This window comes from Dromaius novaehollandiae, chromosome 18, assembly GCF_036370855.1.
Source record: "Dromaius novaehollandiae isolate bDroNov1 chromosome 18, bDroNov1.hap1, whole genome shotgun sequence".
Lineage (NCBI taxonomy): Eukaryota > Metazoa > Chordata > Aves > Casuariiformes > Dromaiidae > Dromaius > Dromaius novaehollandiae.
In genome coordinates, this window is record NC_088115.1 from 6,312,279 (window position 1) to 6,330,555 (window position 18,277).

The window sequence follows — 18,277 nt, forward strand, 5'->3', positions numbered from 1 at the left end:
CAGATGCTTTTTGCTTTATTTTCTGCTTCTTCCTTTCTGCTCTTAGCACACATTGAACATTTCTTTTGCATTCATGGCAGTCCTGGATCACCAAGGACAGAGGTGGCACCTGCCACTTCTAAGAAGGACCTCAGTAGTTTCTGCTTTAGGCAGAAGTTTGGAGGCTTCTGGAATACGTGAGCTCTTTATGGGAGCTCATCCGCCTTCTACTTTGAAGGCCATGCACATAGTCACATGCACACGCACCCAAGTACAGAACTGTGTACAAATTTAGGTCAGAAGGGGCCTGTGGGAGCCTCTATTCCAACCTCCCATTCAAAGCAGGGCCAGCTTCAAAGCTAGATCAGCTCATGGAAGGACATCCCTCAGCCTTTCCAGGCTCCCGTTCTAGGCCTGCACCACTCTCATGGTGATTTTTTTTTCCTTACATCCAATCAGAATTTCTCTTGCTGCAACTTGTGACCATTGTCTCTTCCTCTACTGCTGTGCACCCTTGCAGAGAGTTGAGCCGTGTATTGCCTGAGGTGGCAATATCCAGTTGCAGAAGGTAGTGACAGAAGCTCAAACCCAGCCTCCTTTCCATGTCAGTGCCCTCTGCCCACACACAGACTGAGTATATTTTTGAGCTGAACCCATGTTCACATAAGGAAGCTATTACAGGCACCAAGCAGGGATCAGAGCCTGTTCCTGAGACTAGTGTACCACCTGCTCAAGAACCAGCCCTGCCCAGCTTGTCTGTGTGCAAGAATAAGGTCTGGATTGGTGCAGACTACTCAGCTTCCCCCTAGCAGTCCTCCTTGGCTTGGAGCACTCTGCTGCACCAAGGCTGGTCCAGCAGCACCATGGATCTGTAGTAGGTCTCTGTGCCACACAGAGTCCCCAGCATGCCATCGCTGTTAGATGTGTTAGTGCCTCAAATCAAGCCTGCATCTCTTCCTGACACTCTTTCTCTCACAGTTTTACAGCTACGGCTTCAGCAGAGAAGGACTCGTGAACAGCTGGCAGACCAGGGCATTATGCCACGTAAGTATCTTTTTCTGCTTTTTTCACCCTATCCTGGCTCAGATGGGCTGTGTTCATCTTGGACACTCTTGGGGCACTGTGTGTGGCACCATCCGCCTGCTCAGACTTTCCCTCAGCTCTGAGCAGATTGTTACTGGGACAGACTTTGCTTCCTGCCCTGTAGCCATACTGTGATTCCTGGTGCTGTAAAATGGAGCCCAACATCTGCCACACAAGTTATAATGCTGCTGCTTAAGCTGAAGCCAGGAGAGCTGCTCAGCTACACCATCTGAAAATCTAGCTGCATAAATCTCCGTCCCTGAGGTCACTGTAGCAGGACAGGCATATCCAACTCGAAGCAGGATACTCAGAAAGCACTTCATGTAGGCAAGCTTCTCATGTAAAAGCCAATTGAGGGGTTTCCAGGATGTGGCAGGATTAAGCTCACAAAAAGGGGAAGTAGTAGAGAGAGCCCATTCCAGGAGGCTGTTGGAAGAAGAAAGCAGTGGATTAACTGCTTTGGCCCCAGAGCTGAGGGGCAGCCCACAGATCAGTGAGACTGATGCCCAGAGCTGTGCCTGTGCCCAGCCAGGATCTCACAGGGGCAGAACTGGCAGTGTATGCTTGAAGCTAGTGCAGCCCCCTTTGGGCCTGCCTGCCGGAGACTGCCAAATGCCTGGAGATGTCTGTGCTTTCACTTCTCTGACCCCATTCATCAACCTTGCTTTCAAGGCAGAAGGACAAGCTCCATCCCAGCGTTATTATGTAACCATTCAACATCAGAAAGCTAAACCCACTGGTATCAAGCTAGAGCCCAAAAAGTAAGCAAATGAAAATGATCCCCTTCTCAACCTGCACTGCCCATCATCATTAAACCAGCAGCACCACTGCAGAAGAGACATTGGGGTCTCAGCCTTGCTCAGTGGATAATCCCAACCTGACCTAGTTCATCCTCCGTGTGCATGAGTCTGTGGTTAGCTAGAACCCAGTAGCATATTATCCTTTCTGTATCATCATGGGTCTTTTGGGGGTCACTGCTAAGATCACAGCTTTCCAAGGGCTGTGCCACTTTCATCGCTTATGGCTGCTGGCTAATCTCAAAGACTGTGACACATCTTTTGTTTAACTAGCAGTGCAGCAACTCACTAACAGCATGGCTCTACCGCTGCATGCTGCACCTCGCATGTCCCTTTGCCACCCCTTTCTCATGTAGCTGCCTTCCTGAAGGACTGGGTCAAGGTAGCCAGCAACAGAAGCCCTCCTGGTGCAGTACTGCCAGCATCAAGAGTTAAGAAATCTTGAGTGAGATGACAAAAACCATGTCTGTCAGTATGATCACAAGGTTTTAAAAATGATCGATGCTGGTTCTTTTCACTTTTCTTCTTTTCATTTCTTTAAGCATTCAGATTTTATGTTGCCTGCCACCAAAAGGCAAGCATTTTAATCACAGGACTCCAGGAGCTGGAACTTTGAGCTAAGTATTGTGACATTTGTGATAGCATTGCAAACGCTGGCAATACAGTCAGTGGGCAGAAGTATGTTTACTGTCTGCTGGACTGATAAGCCCACTCGATAAAAGTGGGCACAGATACCCTGTTGTATGCATACAGAGTGGTAGGGCCAGTGGAAAGTTTTGCATACCCAGTGTTGCCCTGCTGGGCTGAATGTATGGGACTGTGCTTTTGCAAGTGATGCCTAACACTTTAAAATTGCTCACACTGCAAACCACATATTAGACCCAATTTATTTGATGATAACTGAAGGGTCTTTTCCTGTTACTTATAGTTTCATTACACTCCCAACTTTTACGCTGACGTTTTGCAGTCTGGTTTCTGTCCAAGGAGGCCATTTTGGGAAGCTTAAACACAAACAGTTCAATCACTGAAAGTAATAAAAGAAAAGGCACTTTTGCCATTATGAAAACAAATGTGCAGAATGTAACTGCTCTCTCACCTCAGGAGGAAGGGTCAAATGTTAGCACTTAATACGTGGGAGTCCCATCCAACTTCCTCATGGTTTGGGCATGTGCAGACACTCTTTATGAAAAACAAGGCTTTGTTTAATCACATCTTCCCATGGCCGGTTGGGTCTGAGCACCAGTGGGTGCGATGGGCCCTAGGAGATGCACATGGACTCGATCTCAGCCCACTCGTTCTGTAGCTGGGTAAGAAATGAATCCTGAGGGTTGTAACCCACAGTGGTTGCAGTCCTTTGAATAGCCATTCTAGAAAGAGCAGATAGGGGCATTGCCAGGTTGAGAGCTAGGTGTAGTACCAGACTTGAAGTTTGCACTCGATCCCACATTGCACATCAGATTTTGTATGAGTATTGTTTTCAATCCACTGGCTGCATTTTCAGCTGATACAAACCCAGGACATGTAGATTTTCTTTTTGGAGCTAATCTGTTTCATACAGAGAGCAGAAAGGGAGATGGAGGATCAAAGCAATAGAATAGCATCAGATAAAAGCATGAAGGCTTGTAGAAACTTGTAGAAACCGGGGTTGGTGAATATACACAGAGCCTGCTGAGTTGTTAAGCACTGTGGCTGTAGCACAGCAGGCGTGAAACCCTGGAGCAATTCCTAGGAAGCTGACTGGTTTTTGATGTCCAAGAGAATAGCCCAGAGAAGTATTGGCGGTACCTGGCCCAGCGAGAAGAATGCCCTTATGTAAGCAAAACCTAGTCTCTGTTTGGTGGACAAGGAAAGATATAATGTCATTACATACCTTAGCTCTGTATACACGCCCTTGGATATTGTGTAAGAGATGGGAGAGCTTCAGATGGCCCCATCACTGCAGAAGGCAGGAAACTGCCTAAAGGAGGATGCTCAGGAGCAAAAGGCAGTAGCGTTGCACAGGCCTTCAGGTTCAAAGCTGGACTCCTATTGTCAGATGTTTTCAGGTAGTAAATTGGGCAACTAGCTGGCAAAACTACTGAATAATAATACTACTGAAAAAGATTCCACAAACAGAGACAGGTGCAGACTGCTAAGCCAGGGCAGCCTCTTGGTCCATTCAGGCCAGTGACTCTTATGTATGCCTCCAAATGCAAGGGGAGACCCAGGTTTACTGAGACACGGCCGCACTCTTAATCCACAGGAGTGCAAATAAGAGCAGAACCTGGCCCCTTCTTCTTAGTTAGTAGGAAGTACCTGGCTCATGCAACACTACATTATTGAACACGCACAGTTTTATTGTCATAGTGAAATTGGTACAGACTTGGCAAACACATTCTAAATCAGGAGTATCCTTGTGGGGTCACTTGCAGGAAGGCAGGCTGCACGGCCAAGTGGGCAAGAAGTCTCCCCCTAGCCCTGTGCAGGGGCCAGCCCTGGACCCCAGCCAGATCCTGCTCACCTACCAAAACGGAGGGGGAGGCCACCTTGCAAGATCAAGGATTTCTCAAGGCAAGACTCCCCTTATTGTGATGGGCTGCAGAAATAGCTGCGCTTGAAGTGGAGACCCTTTTGCTATACGCAGCCACCACCTCATCCTCTGAGAGGCTAAAAAAGCACAGTCCTAAGATTATCAATATCAAGCACAGCAGCTCCATTCTGTTGCCTCGACCCTCAGCCATTTCAAGCTGACATGTGTCATCCCCTGGCAAGTTGTCTGAATAACTGGTGCTAGTCATGCCTTTATTTGTTTTCCAGACTAATACAAGCTGCAGCATCCACATATTTCCTCCAAAAATCTTGGTAAATGATTAAATTCTGCAACACTTTCCTCATGAATAGCATGATGTTTGACTTGGTCAATGCCCACAGCAAATTCCTAATGTTAGGACTTCACAGTGAATGGGGCTGTAAAAGTAATCTCTCTTGCTTACTTCATTTTCTCTTGTGCACCATTTTATTTTGCTTCTGATTAAACTAGCTGTCACAAGTCCTCATGGCTGCTCACCAGAGCATGACACAATAACACTAGCTTGTCTGCAAGTACGCTCTTCAAATGTTAGAAGTAGGAATGTGCCATCTGTATTTTACAGTGATTCACTGGAGGTGATGCTTGTTGCCTATCAAGAGCCAATTAGATGGCCTCCAAAAATCTCCAGGCTGTCCCCTCTATTCTGTTCTTACTCTTCTAGACTGATGCAGGATTTCGTGTCCTGTGTGAAAAGAATTTCTGTCCTCATTGGATCCCACTCATAAGATGGAAAGAAAATTAAATACTGCCAAAAAGTTGTAGCAGGCCATTTTTGTGGGTCAGGACACCTCCCCCTTCCCAGTGGGAATGGTTAATTCTGCTTGCTTACATAGCTAGAAAAGGATTTCTGCAGGAACTGAGAAATATTAACCCCTTCACCAAACAAATTTTGCTCCAATTTCCACAAACCAGCATAAACAAGGAAGTGTGCAAGTTTCTCAGGGACTCCAGCACAGACTGCTTCATGGGACTGGTACTTGCTGGTCCAAGAGCCAGGGATCACTGGCCTTCCCTCAGGAGCCCCTCTTGCTTTCAGGAGATGCTGAGAGCGTGGCCTGCTGCCCAGTACATCTTTGAGCAGCTGCCCAGGGAGGCACCACATCACACAGATGCTGCTGGGCAGGGACTGGACAAGTGTCCAATGAGAGGAAATCTGAAGGAGGCAGAGAGGTAGTCAGTGATGGAAGAGGGGCAAAAAACACACCTCCAGAGTCCTGCTTTGAAATACTCTCGCTAGAGGCTGTTCCTGCACAGCCGCAAGAGGCAAGAGAGGTCTTTCGGGTTTTCCTTGCAGGTGAGGTCCCCTCTTAGCTTGTTGCTTCTCCCAGATCTTTGTTTTCTGGGGCTGTAGAGCCTCCCAGCACCAGAGCCTGCAGAAAGCACGCCAGGGAAGAGCTGCATCTGCTCTCTGACATGTTCCACTGAGCACTACACTTCAAAGCCTGCACCATCTCCCTGCCCATGTGCCTTCTGCACTCCCTGTGCTCTCCATCCCCTCTGCTCTCTTGCCATGGTCTGGCTGAGAGTGCGGGATTTCCCAGAGCTTTCCTGAGTTATTTTTAGTAAATGTAATAAAGAGAGCGGCTAGTTTGTGTTGCTATTTTTATAGCACTCATTAAAATGCTGTTGCTAAATATCCTGGTGGCTGCTTGCTTCTGCTTTTGTGCTGACTGCTCCTCTTTCTTTCCTGTTGCAGCACTGAAAAGCCCATCTGCATTCCATGAACAACGAAAAAGTCTGGAGCGAGCCAAGGTAAATCCTGCAACCATTCTGATAAGGGAACATGTGGGCTCTCTTTGCACAAGTTGTGGAGTCGAAAGCACCTCCCAGCACTGTGTCCTCCTCTGGCATCCTCCATCTAGGCCCTGTGGCCAAAGATGAGAGTCAAGGCCTCTCGCTCACCTCCATACATGGTGGGGTCAAATCAGGGTTTATATCCACTCAGGTGCACCCTTCTCCAAGCAGCAGACGTTTGAAGGACAGAGAGGCCATCTGTTCAACAAGCTATGGGATGGGGAGTGTATCTGCACTTGCTGTGGCTCAGAGAGGTGAGCTTTCCTTCTGGAGAGGCTGCAGGGAAGGACAGAAATGCCACCTTCATGAACTTTGGAGTTCGGTAACAAGGCAGAGAAGCCACAAAGGCTCAATGGGGGGAGGAGGTTGCAGAAACATCGTGGGCATCATCCCCCAGGTTTTACAAGAGCCTGAGGACAGGGCACAGCAATATGGCATTGACAGGCCTTCCAGTAAACTGTGCTCAGGTTTGCCTAAATATTGTTGAAGGCAGAGAAAAGATAAGTAGTCATTTCCAGAACACATCGAAACTGCTTGTGATGTGATCACTTTTTGGGAAATCCTGCTGTTTTTTCAAGCCCTTTCTAGCATCCATCACCCAGCCCTGATCAAGCTGGAGGTATGTCCACACACATCATGGCAAAGGGAACAGTCACACAGGTTCTACTCGAACACAAGATTTTGGTTCATTAATCTGCAAGACGTGCTTGCAAACACATAGAAAAGATTTTTTACAAGGAATGACTGTGAAATATGGAGAAGTGCTCTTCTGAACTTAAACATACTCCAAATCACTTGCTCTGAGTCTCCCGCAGTAATAAATGGCTAGCATAAGAAACACAATACAACTCTGAAAAATTAACATGCTTAGAAAATTTCAAGCAATCCAGAGTATCCTTGAAGTGTCATATATTTTACAGTTTAAGTATACATTTGTGTCTCTTGGTCTTTCCTTCAAAGGCTTTCACTGGCTGGTTGCCTGGGTAAAAGGGAAGGATGGTCTAGAGTATCTGAAAATGCCTGAATTTTCAGAGCATGCTAACAAACACACTAATGAGAACAATGCTTAACAAAAATATACTTCTTTACAAGGATGCCCTGGTTAGAACTGTGACAGGGAAGGAGTAGCGGCTGTTTCCAGATAATTACTCAACTGCATTTGTTTTTTAGCTGATACTCCTCCAACTTGACGTTCTGCAAACAGAAAGCAGATAACAATAACTGCTTTCATGTATTTTGAAAGCCTGCTGCCTCAGATGATGCTAAAAAAAACCCCCACATCTAAGGTCTTTCTCCACCATTTGCACCCCAGTGACACAAATGCAGTTTATAAACAGGAAAGGTCAAAAGGAACTCACATCATGGCAGAAAGTCAGCCTAACATAGTGTGAATACCGGGTTCAATATGCTAATGCCACATCTGTAGGACAGTAATTCAAACCTAAGTCAGGACCTGACCTGCGGGTCAACCAGAAATGCATTAGGTGAATTTAACTGATGATCTGAGTGCAGACACCAGCTAGCTCTGACCTGGCACGGAAACCAGTCAAACCTATACATGGTCCAAGCAAGGGATTGTGGTGGTGAAAATGAACTGGGGAAAAATTGGGGGAAGCATAGGAATTGCAAAGACTTCAGTAAATAAAATGTCTATTATTTGTTTAAACATGTCACTGGCTATTTAGGAGGTTGGCATCAGGCCAGCGCAGCAGACTTTGAAGTCGATGTCCTATAATAGATTGCTGGATTGGAGGACAGAGAACAGGCTGGCTTTCTTGAGGCCATCTGGCTCAGCAGGGCTTTGGCACTTACTCCTAGTACTCCAGCAAGCGTGGCAGGAAGGGACTGCAGGGGCAGTTATTGTGCCTCTGCCCCAAAGCAGAACAGCCCCAACTAGGTCATTCCTGACAGATGTGTGACTACTGATGGATTCCCCACCCCTCTCAACAACCTGCTCCACTGCTCTCTAACCTGTACTGTTAGCAAGCCTTTCCAGATTCCCAGTGCAAGCTTTATTGTTGCAGTTTAAGCCCATTACTTATTCTCCTATGCACAAGGACATGCAGAACTGTTTATCTTACTTGTTGTAGCACTTTTTTAAAGTATTTTGCATCCTGTTTCTCTACAGATTTCTCATCTGTGGACTGATCAATGTCCCCTCACTTCAGTCTCGCCTCATTGATCCCATTTCTTGCTCATTTCTGTTGCTATCCTCCAGCCTCTTCCTATGGGTCCTTTCAGGTGCAGGACCTAGAACGGGACTTTGCTATTTCTAGGACCCATCTGATATTCTTCTTTGTATCTCCGAGAAAGCTGCTCACTGGTTTAGGGACATGGTTCAGCTCCTGATCACTAGATTCTCCAGAGCTTTTTATATCTTTTTCTATATTTACATAATAATGAATTCTTGCCTAAAGTCACTGTCAAAAGACCAGTGTAGAAACATCTCCAGTGGATTAAGATTCACTCTTCATCTGCTTCAGCACTTAATCAGCTGGCTTAGCTGTGGTGAACCATGACCTGAATGTAGTCCTTTCTGAGTGTCCTTCCTGAACTGTATCCAATGTATTTCAGATTATTTCTTCACTTACTTCAAATTGTTTTGCATTCTAATCTGTTTAAATGGTTCAGAGTTAAGAAGTGTGTCTTCTATCATCCAAGATGTTAATGAATATATTGAATAGTAGGGGAAATTGCTGTAGAATATGATTTGATATATTCCTTTATTTAGACTGTGAACTATTCCTAATTCTTTTGGTAACTCTCACCTGTAGTTACGTTCCTTCTTTATGTTAGTCTCATCCAGACCAAGCTTCAGCTTGCATGAGAAAGGCATGTGAGATAATGTCAAAACATGCTTAAAATCAAGCTTCATGACATTCTTTATTCTTATAATAGAAATCTGTCATCCCCCCATAAAAGGAAATTAAGTTGGTGTGACATCATCTGTTCTTGATGAATCCATTCTGGCTGTCATTAACCTCCTTGTTATCTTCAAAATCCATTTATATAAATTGTTTGATTACTTGTTCCAGTATCATTCTGATTGGTTTATAATTTCCAAGTTCCTTTTTTCCCTCTCTTTTAAAGTTAGAAATTATGCTCTTCCTTGTCCAGTTTTCTGGAGACTTACAGATACTTGCTATTACTCTAGCATTGTGTATGTCAAACTGTTTGGGAACACTGACCTTATCTAAGTATTCTCCAACCTGTTCTCCAAGCTGGTAACTGGAGTTTCTATTCTCTTGTTGCTGAAGTTTCTTGGCTTAGTCATCTGATTGATAAATAGCCATTCATCTTTTTAGTGAAGATGGTTTAAAAAGGCATTAAATACTGCAGCCATCTCAGCAGCATTCATAATTATTTCTCCTGTTTATGGAACAAAGAAATCACTTTCCTTTGCCTTCTCCTGGCTACAGAAGTCCTTATAAAATCTTTTTTCATGATCTTCTACATGTTGTACTGTGGACTTTCCAGTTTTGCTCTAGCTGCTTGTGTTATTCCTCTACATCTGTCCTTAACAGGTTAACCTTTTTGAACCATGCCCAATTTTTGTACCATTTCTTCTTGTATCTCAACTTAGCAAACAGCTAAAAATTTGTATACGTTGTTCTCTAGCTTTACTTCATCAGGGGCTAAGCTTGCATATGCATCCCTGAGGTCAGCTGCCCCCAAAGCTGACTTCCTTGGCCCTAATGAAGGTGTCATTGCACCTCTGTGAGCCTTTCTATTCCTAAAGCCATGAGCATGTTGGCACAAGGCTTTAAGAAGTCTTTCCTCACAAGCCCAGCTGCAGTGATCTGCAAAGTGGAATTTTCCAACCCCACACCACAACTGGGGTGAGGAACCACAGAGCACTGGGCTTGCAGGGACTGTAGGAAATCTAAGCCTCCTGGTTGGCCTGAGTAGAGTGTATCTGGGGTCCTTTAAAACTTGCTCAGCCTTATATCTCAACCCGGAGTGCCAGACTTTCAACAGGAAGCGCTTGCTAATGCTACAATGTGGAGCTGTCTCAGTGCAGATTTCAAAGGCAATACGGTATGCTAAGCTAGGATCAGATCCACCACTGCCATTAAATAGGTATCACCTTTCCCATGAGCTCTCACAATACCTTAGGCATCAAAAGCTCAAGGGAAATGGGGAAGGACACAGCTTATCAGTGGTGACACTGAACTGTCAGCAGCTCCATGCCCATTGTTCCCTTTCTGAAGAAATTTTGTCCAAGAACCAGCACATGTCTGGGTGAAAAAAATACCATTTAGGAACTCACTGAACTCAGAGATTAATAAATCCTTTAACAACATGGGATGGCACAGGGGCTGCTGCTCTTCATACCTTACTGCTGCTCCAGTCAGGTTGTATTGCCTTCATTTGTGTTTTGCAGACTGAAGACTATCTCAAGCACAAGATCAGAAGCAGGCCTGAGCGCTCAGACCTGGTCAATATGCACATTTTACAAGGTAAGACTGCCTGAACTTCTCATACATGCTCCTTGTGTCTCCTACCTTATGTTTCAAATTTCTTGAGAGCCACATGGGTTCCCTTCAGGTTTCTCATCATGAGTAACTTTGCCCCAGCAGCTCATGATAGGCAGAGTCCAAGGGGACAAATGTCTTTTGGTACCCCATGCAGACCTGGTCTTCAGGAGGCAGACACACAGAGATCCCCTGACAGAAGCGGACCCAAGGCCATGTAATCTTTGTCCCATCTCTAGCAGGGACCACTGTAAGTTGCTCTAGGGGACAGTGGGATAGAGGACAGCTGTGAAAGAGGACTGTGTTAGGCAAATATGCAAAGGTTTGATTCTCAAATCCTAGGCATTTGTGGTCAAGGACGGTTAGATCCTTGCAGCAGGTGGTTGCAGTACCCTTCCAAAACTGGGCTTTTTTTGCTTTTGCCCTAATTCTTGATATTCTATATGCCATTCTGTGGTGATGCATTCAATGACCCAAGCGTGGGCATGTGGAAATGGTCAGCTCTGCTATCAGCCCATGAGCCACAGACACTTTGCTCTCCCAGCCCGATGTCCCCTCCATGCTAGAGAATCAGTTCTGCTCTGCTGCATACTGTCGCAGACAGCAGAACACTGCTGGGGTCCCTTGTTATCACCAGAGATAACAAGCTCCTGAGAGATGGGGGAGGATGTTCTGCCTCCCTCCTGGAGTCCTGTGAGTCTCCTGGAAGAAGCAGATTTCTCTCTGGTGACTGTAAATGCTGGCCCCTGCTCTCAATATGGATGAAGTCTACATTTCCTTTTCCTCTGGAGTGCAGAAGGGTTGAGGCAAGGCGCCTGTTGCCTGCCTTCTCCCTTGGCTCACTATGACTAAAATAAGCCAGCATCATTTTCTATTTAACAGATGGAAAGTGTTTTTCCCTGAGATTAAATAATAGAAACAATACAGACTGGAGTTGAGGTGCAGGGACTGTACAACAGATGTGGAGGCAGTTGCAGTCACTGGCCTTTGACATGACCAGTGAGACACAGCTGAAGAGGTGGTGCATAGACTACCCAGATGCACATTGCTGCAGAGCCTTTAGCAGGCTGTCTATGCTGCCCCGCACACTCTTCTTGGCCTGGCTGCTACTCACACATCTCTGTATTGTGCTCCTTCTCACATGGGGGTGTGCCCTGGAGTAGCATAGACTTCAGTATCCATCTGGTTCATAACAGGAGTTGGACGTAACTAAAACTGACGAGCTGAGACACTTTTCATCATCTAAATGTCTTCCAGATACACCTTCTGTCATTGTCCATGCCAAGGAGCTCATGTGGGTTCACTGTTCCATAGAGTCTGAGGCCAGGAGGGACTCTACATCAGCCAACCTTACCTCCTGCAGAGCACTTGTTCCTGGTATCAATCCCAGTAGCTTGTGTCTGCCTACAGTATCTCTTCCAGAAGGGTGTCCAGCCTTTGAAGACAGCACTGCCTAGATGCATCCCTCCTTACTTTAGACCCCCAAGAGTATGGATCTGGTCTAGTCTAGGATCCTGCTCCACCACTATGCAGGGAGGTGTCACCAGAGGAGTCGCACATCTTTGACTGGGAAATCACCACATTCTGTAGCAACTGGACACCCTTCTGTCGTCACTGAATAACTGACATTTCTCATTCGGGTTTGTCTGGCTGCAGCTTCCAGATCTAGCTGCCTTTGTTATGCTTTTCTCCACTTGCTCATTTTTATCCCAAGGGTCTTGGAACACGGTAATCACTCTCCTTCCCAAATGTTCCACTCCTGAAGACCGAGCTTTTTCTCTTTCACTAAATTTACTGAAGTTGTCAAACACTATTAATGGTTCTTTTCTCCAACTGTTTGGTTCCCCAGAAGTAGGCATCCATTTGCATTAGCCCACCAGGCCAATGGTCTCCTGGCAGGCAGGAGCTGAAATCCCTTTCAGCTCTCCTGTTAGTCACAGCTTGTTAATGAAGTTTCCATTGCAGATCATTACTGGGCCTTAGGAAGGATGCTCTAGCTGCAGGCTGAGTTCGCAAGACTGGGCTAGAAAAATTACTTAGGAATGGAGAAGCTTGACCTAAGGCTCAGAGGAGGGCCCACATCCCAAACCCCACCTGCCCCACCCAGTCCAGTGTCCTGCCTCTCAGCCTCAGAACATCTCTTGATGTTCTCCTCACTGAGCTATGCTTGGTTTTTGGCTGTAATCCAGAAAGGCTGTTCTAAAGGGGAAGCACATTCTCTCCAAGAACTGTGTTTACAGATGCCCCTGGTCCTGAACTTATGCTTTCCATTTGGCCTTCTAGACTCAGCTGCAGAAGGGTCCATTCAATCTACTCAAATGAAGCTGAAAAGAGCCCGACTGGCAGATGATCTCAATGAAAAGATTGCCCTCAGGCCAGGTCCTTTGGAGCTGGTGGAGAAGAATATTATTCCTGTCGACTCAGCTGTGAAAGAGGCCATAAAAGGTAGTGGAAGTAAACATGTGTTATGTGCTGTGAGAGTGTACAGCACGGGGCACGGGCTGGCAGAGTTCTGAGGACGTAGAGCAGAGACTGCAGGAAGTGGCCAACGTAAAGTTAAGAGCGACAGCTGCATGTTACTTAGATTGTATTGTTTCCACAGTAAGCAGCCCACTCCAGCAAAGCCTGTGTTATCTTATCCGGGCCTATGAAAAGGGAGCCCTCATCTTCTCAGAGCAATGACCATGGACACGTGCACAATTTTTCAGCCACATCTCAGAGGGAATGCCTCCTTTCTTACACCCCTTCCCTCCCCAAGGTTTTGAGCACATAGACAGTATTGCTGGAGAAAAGACAATCCCTCTAGTATCTCACATGGGAGCAGGCTTGAATGCCCATGTGTGGTTGTTGGGCAGGCCTGAATTCTCCCGTTTGTGCCCTGCCAATCATTTAGTTGGTTTAGCTCAGTTTTCTCCATCAACTATGTGCCAGCTTATGGAGGGAGGTAGAATCTCCTGCAGTTATTTCCTCCATGCTGCTGCAGGGAGGCCAGTGCAGGAGCTGACGCAAAGCAAAAAGGTGACTCAGATCCCCCCCAGGGCCCAGTGCTGAGATAGGGAGATCCAAAAGCAGAGAAAGAAGTGAAAAAGCCAGCAGGATCCTGCAGTGTCAGCACAGCAGCCCACATTTTTGAAGCCTGTGCCCACCTCAGCATGTTCAAATCGGTTCTTGGGACTCAGATCAGGCACTGAGAACTGCTCTGCTCCCTGAGAGCTCCTTACTCAGTTGCTCCTGGTTCCTAACTTCACTGAATTATTTCCATTGGCATAATTAGACACTGAGTGTCCTTTGGGACTCGGAACAAGCTGAGGACAGTGGCAGGGCTCTGGAACAGGAGGCACTCTTTGAACTATTAGAGTGATGCAGAAAATAGGAATTGAAACAGGAAGCACTTTGACTTGCATTTCATCTCAGAAACGAGTGTATATGACATGAAATATTCCAGGCTCAGATACCCCTCTTTCTTGTCCCGCAATTGTTCCTGCTCTTCGTTTTCCTGCTGCGAAGTGCACGCAGAGTACATACAGCGGTTTCTTTAGTCTGGTTCTTGAGCCACTCTGTGCTCACTGTTTCGCAGCTTTTGCCTTTGAAGGTGAAATGTTCCAGGACTCGGCCTGAAGCGGAATTTTTAAGGAGAGTTCAAGCAAAATCTCCTCAGCCACTTACTGAAGGAGAGAAGAGTGAAAAAAACATTAAAAAAATCCCTCTTTATAAACATTTGAGGCAGTTTGAGCAAGACTTTATCCACTGCAGCTGAGGCTTGGAGGCTGGGCAAGTGTGTTTGAAGTTTGAACAGAGTTTCTGTCCAGCTGCCTTGCCAGGAGCTTGTGATAAATAGAGATTTACAGGACAAAATTGTTAAAAACAAAAAGTCTGGCTTAAAAAGATTTGCTCAATTTTGAAATTTCTCTCTTTCACAATGGCCTTCTAATACATTCCTAGCAAAAAATGTGTCCTATAAGCCAGTTCCATCCCATTTTGGGTGAAACTATTGGGGTGCAGCTATTTTGTACTGCTGGGTGCCACGAGGAGTGCACCTGTACCAGGAACACAATCTCAAACCTCAGTTTTCTGCAGTAGAAAGTCTCAAGCTGAAGGATGAGCTGATTTTCTCAGCGAGAGGCACTTTGTGGCACTCACGGTTTGGGGCGGCGAGTTGAACGTGGAGCAGAGATGAGCACAGGCACTTCTGAACTTTAAGCCTTTTGTTTTTGCAATACCAGAAAGATGACAGGGTTTAAAACCATTTTACTTTAAGTTTGGAATCCCAACTGTTTATACAGTGGAAAGTTCAGTTGACATGTTCCTCTAATCACCTCCGGCAGGGTGAGCAGAAAGTGCCAGACCCCAACGGAAAGCCCTAACGTCCTAGTGACAGGAGGCCGCCAGTGCCCTGCATAGCTGAGCAGTGATATAAGAACCCTTTTTTACCAGGTCCTTGTCATCACTTTGTCCAAGATGCTTGAGAGGACAATACCCAGTGCATTAGAAACAGCCCCGAGCAAACACTATTCTGCCTAAGATTACAGCAGAGACATGGGATCATGAAACAATATGGTCAGCCCCGGGCTGGATGAGAGCAGGACAGATAAGGCCAGCATTCCCCACTCTACACAGGCCCCTGGTATCAAGAAGCAGGACGCAGCGCATTCCTGACATGCTCTGGGCTGCCACTGTGTCCTGAAGGTCCCTTGGGCTCCCTGCTTTGGTGCGTCTTCTCTCTGATCACATTCCTCTTAAATGCCAGTTCACTGGGCCTGGACTCTCATGGTGGCAGAGTTAGGACTCAACACAGCTCCTTCAGAGATGAGGCACACAGAGCCGAAGTGCCAGAGGCTGAGAATTGGCACTGTGCTTCCTAAAGCTCCTCTGTGCTGGATAACACCTTCTTCTGCCCTTGGGAGCGTCACAGGCCCACAAGTCCTCCTTGCCCGGTGTGATTATGCACAAGAGAGGATGTTCTCACTTTTCTTCGGACATGGGAGAAGTCAGCTTCTACCAGGTGGGAGACCACTCCCAGCAAGGGCCATACAGCTTTACATTTCCTCAGGGGAAGCCCAACCTCAGTATTACATCTGACAGCAACTGTAGGAGAGAGGAGGCAGGCCCTATACCTGGGCATCTCTGAGAAACCCCAGGCCTTGGCAACTAGGAGGAGAGATTTCTACAGGACACAGTTACTCTCATATTCCCATGCTTGCATGCCCCAGAGCTGCCATGGGGAGAGTGTTATTGGGCCATTTGGGTTTCCCTACCAAGCAGACAGAGCAGGTACTCCTGAACACCAGAGTCCCTGAGGAGGCTAGTGCTGGGCTGGCACTGATGACACCTGCAGAGCTCGGGATGGGGTCAGGCGTGGCCAAGAGGGATGCAAAGCCATGATGTGCTTGGATACCAGTAACTGTTGGCTCTCTAGGATCTCTTCACAACATAACCCTGTGAGAGGTGAGCTTACCATCCATAAGGGCCTAGCTGAAGGTGGCTAGGTAGCAGCTCACAGAGTGGGCATGGGGAGGGGAGCCAGGGCTTCCTGATTCCTCATGGTGCCACCCTGGAACCACAAGCCAGAGCGAGCAGAGATAACCTTTTATCTCTCAGATAGGGGCAGAGGTCAGAGCGCAAGGGTACGTGTCAGTGAGAAGGTGCACATTGCTAGGCCAGCAGCACAAATGGGTGGAAGCTTGTCCCCAGGCCCTTCCTATTTCCCCGTTTGTCACCTTGCTATCAGAGTGCCAAGTTGCCTGACAAACGCCAGATGTGAGCATGAGGAGATTATAAGCATAGCCACGCTGCTCCTTCCTCCACCCCCACCTGCAGCCCTCTGAAAGCTCACATGAACTTTTCTTTTTCAGCACTTTATTTATCAGTACAAGCCTGGGGTCAAGAGCTCTTGCCATCTGACTAGGAGATACCGTGCTGGGAGCCTTGCAGAGGGGAGAAGCAATGCCTGGGGCAGGCCTTACTGGTAGTTAGGAAGTGATGGTAGTGATTTGAAACATTTCATGGGGGTGAAGCTTGTTGACAGACACAGGACCTGGAAGCCTCCGTTTAGCTGCAGCCAGGTCCACCCAGGCATTGTCTCCTCTGCCATGAAAGAATGGGCCACTCTCCACATGGATTTAAACCTCAGTTCTTCTGCTAAGAACAGGTTCCGTTCCCATGAGTGGTGGGGTTTGTGATTGGGATGCTCTGCTGATGGGAGGATCCATTCTACTGCCACTCTCTCCATTTCTGTCTCGCAGGACACGACAGCAGAGCTGCTCCTGCACCACCCTGATGTGTCTGAGAAATGTCTCCTATCCCTATAGGCCAAGCACCTCAGACCCCTTTTTTCTCCATTTCCTGAGTTAAATGCTCCAGAGCAAGGGCCAGGAGGTGATGCCTCCTCCTTTCTCCCACTGGCTTAGCTCGTTCAGCCATGGGGGCACGCCATGTGATGTTCCTTCCCTGTCACACCCTGCTGATGCCGTCTCCTATGCATGGTCTGGCTTGGGCTGTGGCATTTGAACCCTCTGAGCGCCAAGCCCTCATCCCACAGCAAGATACAGAAAAGTTGAACACATGAGAAACAGAACTGGTCCTCAAGGCCTAGCCCACAGAGTGGTCTGTGGTTTCCCTGTGATCTGAGCACTCTCCATGCTGCCTTCTGACCATCTCACCCTTTTTTGGGGACAGGCCAACTCCCAATGGGCTCATTTCTGACAGCGAGACCCAACGCCTCTTCAGCCAGGGTAGCTGAGCCCTGCAGCCAGGAGGAAGGGACAGGCAGACACTGTCATGCCACTGGGGAATGCTAGCAGACAGGTACAGCTGGAAATGTATCTGATGGGTCTCCATCATCTTTGTCTTGCCTGTTAGGTACCCAGGTGAACTTCTCCAAGTCATCCGATGCATTTGCATTTGAGGAGGACAGCAGCAATGATGGCCTGTCCCCGGAGCAGGCCAGAAGCGAGGACTCCCAGGGCTCCACAGAATCATCAGCAGGCACCAAACCCTCAGAGCCAGCTTCCTCTGCCACCTCGGGAACACCCCAGGTAAGTGAAGCCAGCCTGCCAAGGCATGGCAGGTCTCAGGTGGCTTGGGGAAGCCCATTCCTCCTGTTCCACGGAGCGATGACATGCAAGGACACAGAGGCAGGAGCCCCCAGCCCAAGCAAAGTCACCTCTGAGCCCCGTTGGGGCCTCATTACCCCCTATCTCCAGGGCAGCCCAGTCCCCAACCTCCTTGGGACATGTGCTTCACTTGGGGGCTTGGAGGGGCTCTTCGCATCCTGGAGGCTGGGTGGAGATGTGCTTTCTACCCCTCCCTCACCACCCAGACAGGTTTACACCCTCAGAGAGGCAGAGCAGGTCCTGGGAGGCACAAAGACAGAAACTGCACGGTGTGGTAGCTACCTTCGGCATCAGCGCCACGCTGCAGCACGCCCAGAACCAGCGGCCCCTCTGCTGGCAAACGCCTAACCCAGTTTCACAGCATTCTGACCTATTTCCTGAGCGGCTGCGGCTGTGACTGCGCCGTGCAGGGCCTAGCCCTGCCTTCAGCCGAGGGCTGAGGACAGGGTCTGCTGCAGGCGGCTTCGG

At 47.7% G+C, this 18,277-nt stretch overlaps 1 protein-coding gene across 16 annotated transcripts in view; it reads left to right on the top strand.

Moving 5' to 3' along the window:
* MYOCD (myocardin) overlaps positions 1 to 18,277 on the top strand; it is a 281,336-nt gene that overhangs the window by 251,033 nt on the left and 12,026 nt on the right. For 8 of the 16 annotated variants that reach the window (XM_026120545.2, XM_064522496.1, XM_064522495.1 and 5 more), the window contains 5 exons: positions 958 to 1,023; positions 6,125 to 6,180; positions 10,607 to 10,682; positions 12,981 to 13,142; positions 17,556 to 17,731. In XM_026120545.2, the coding sequence (XP_025976330.1) occupies positions 958 to 1,023; positions 6,125 to 6,180; positions 10,607 to 10,682; positions 12,981 to 13,142; positions 17,556 to 17,731 (536 nt within the window). Of the gene's footprint in view, positions 1 to 957; positions 1,024 to 4,655; positions 4,701 to 6,124; positions 6,181 to 10,606; positions 10,683 to 12,980; positions 13,143 to 17,555; positions 17,732 to 18,277 lie in introns of all 16 variants that reach the window. The other 8 variants (XM_064522508.1, XM_064522507.1, XM_064522506.1 and 5 more) reach the window with 3 other exon arrangements.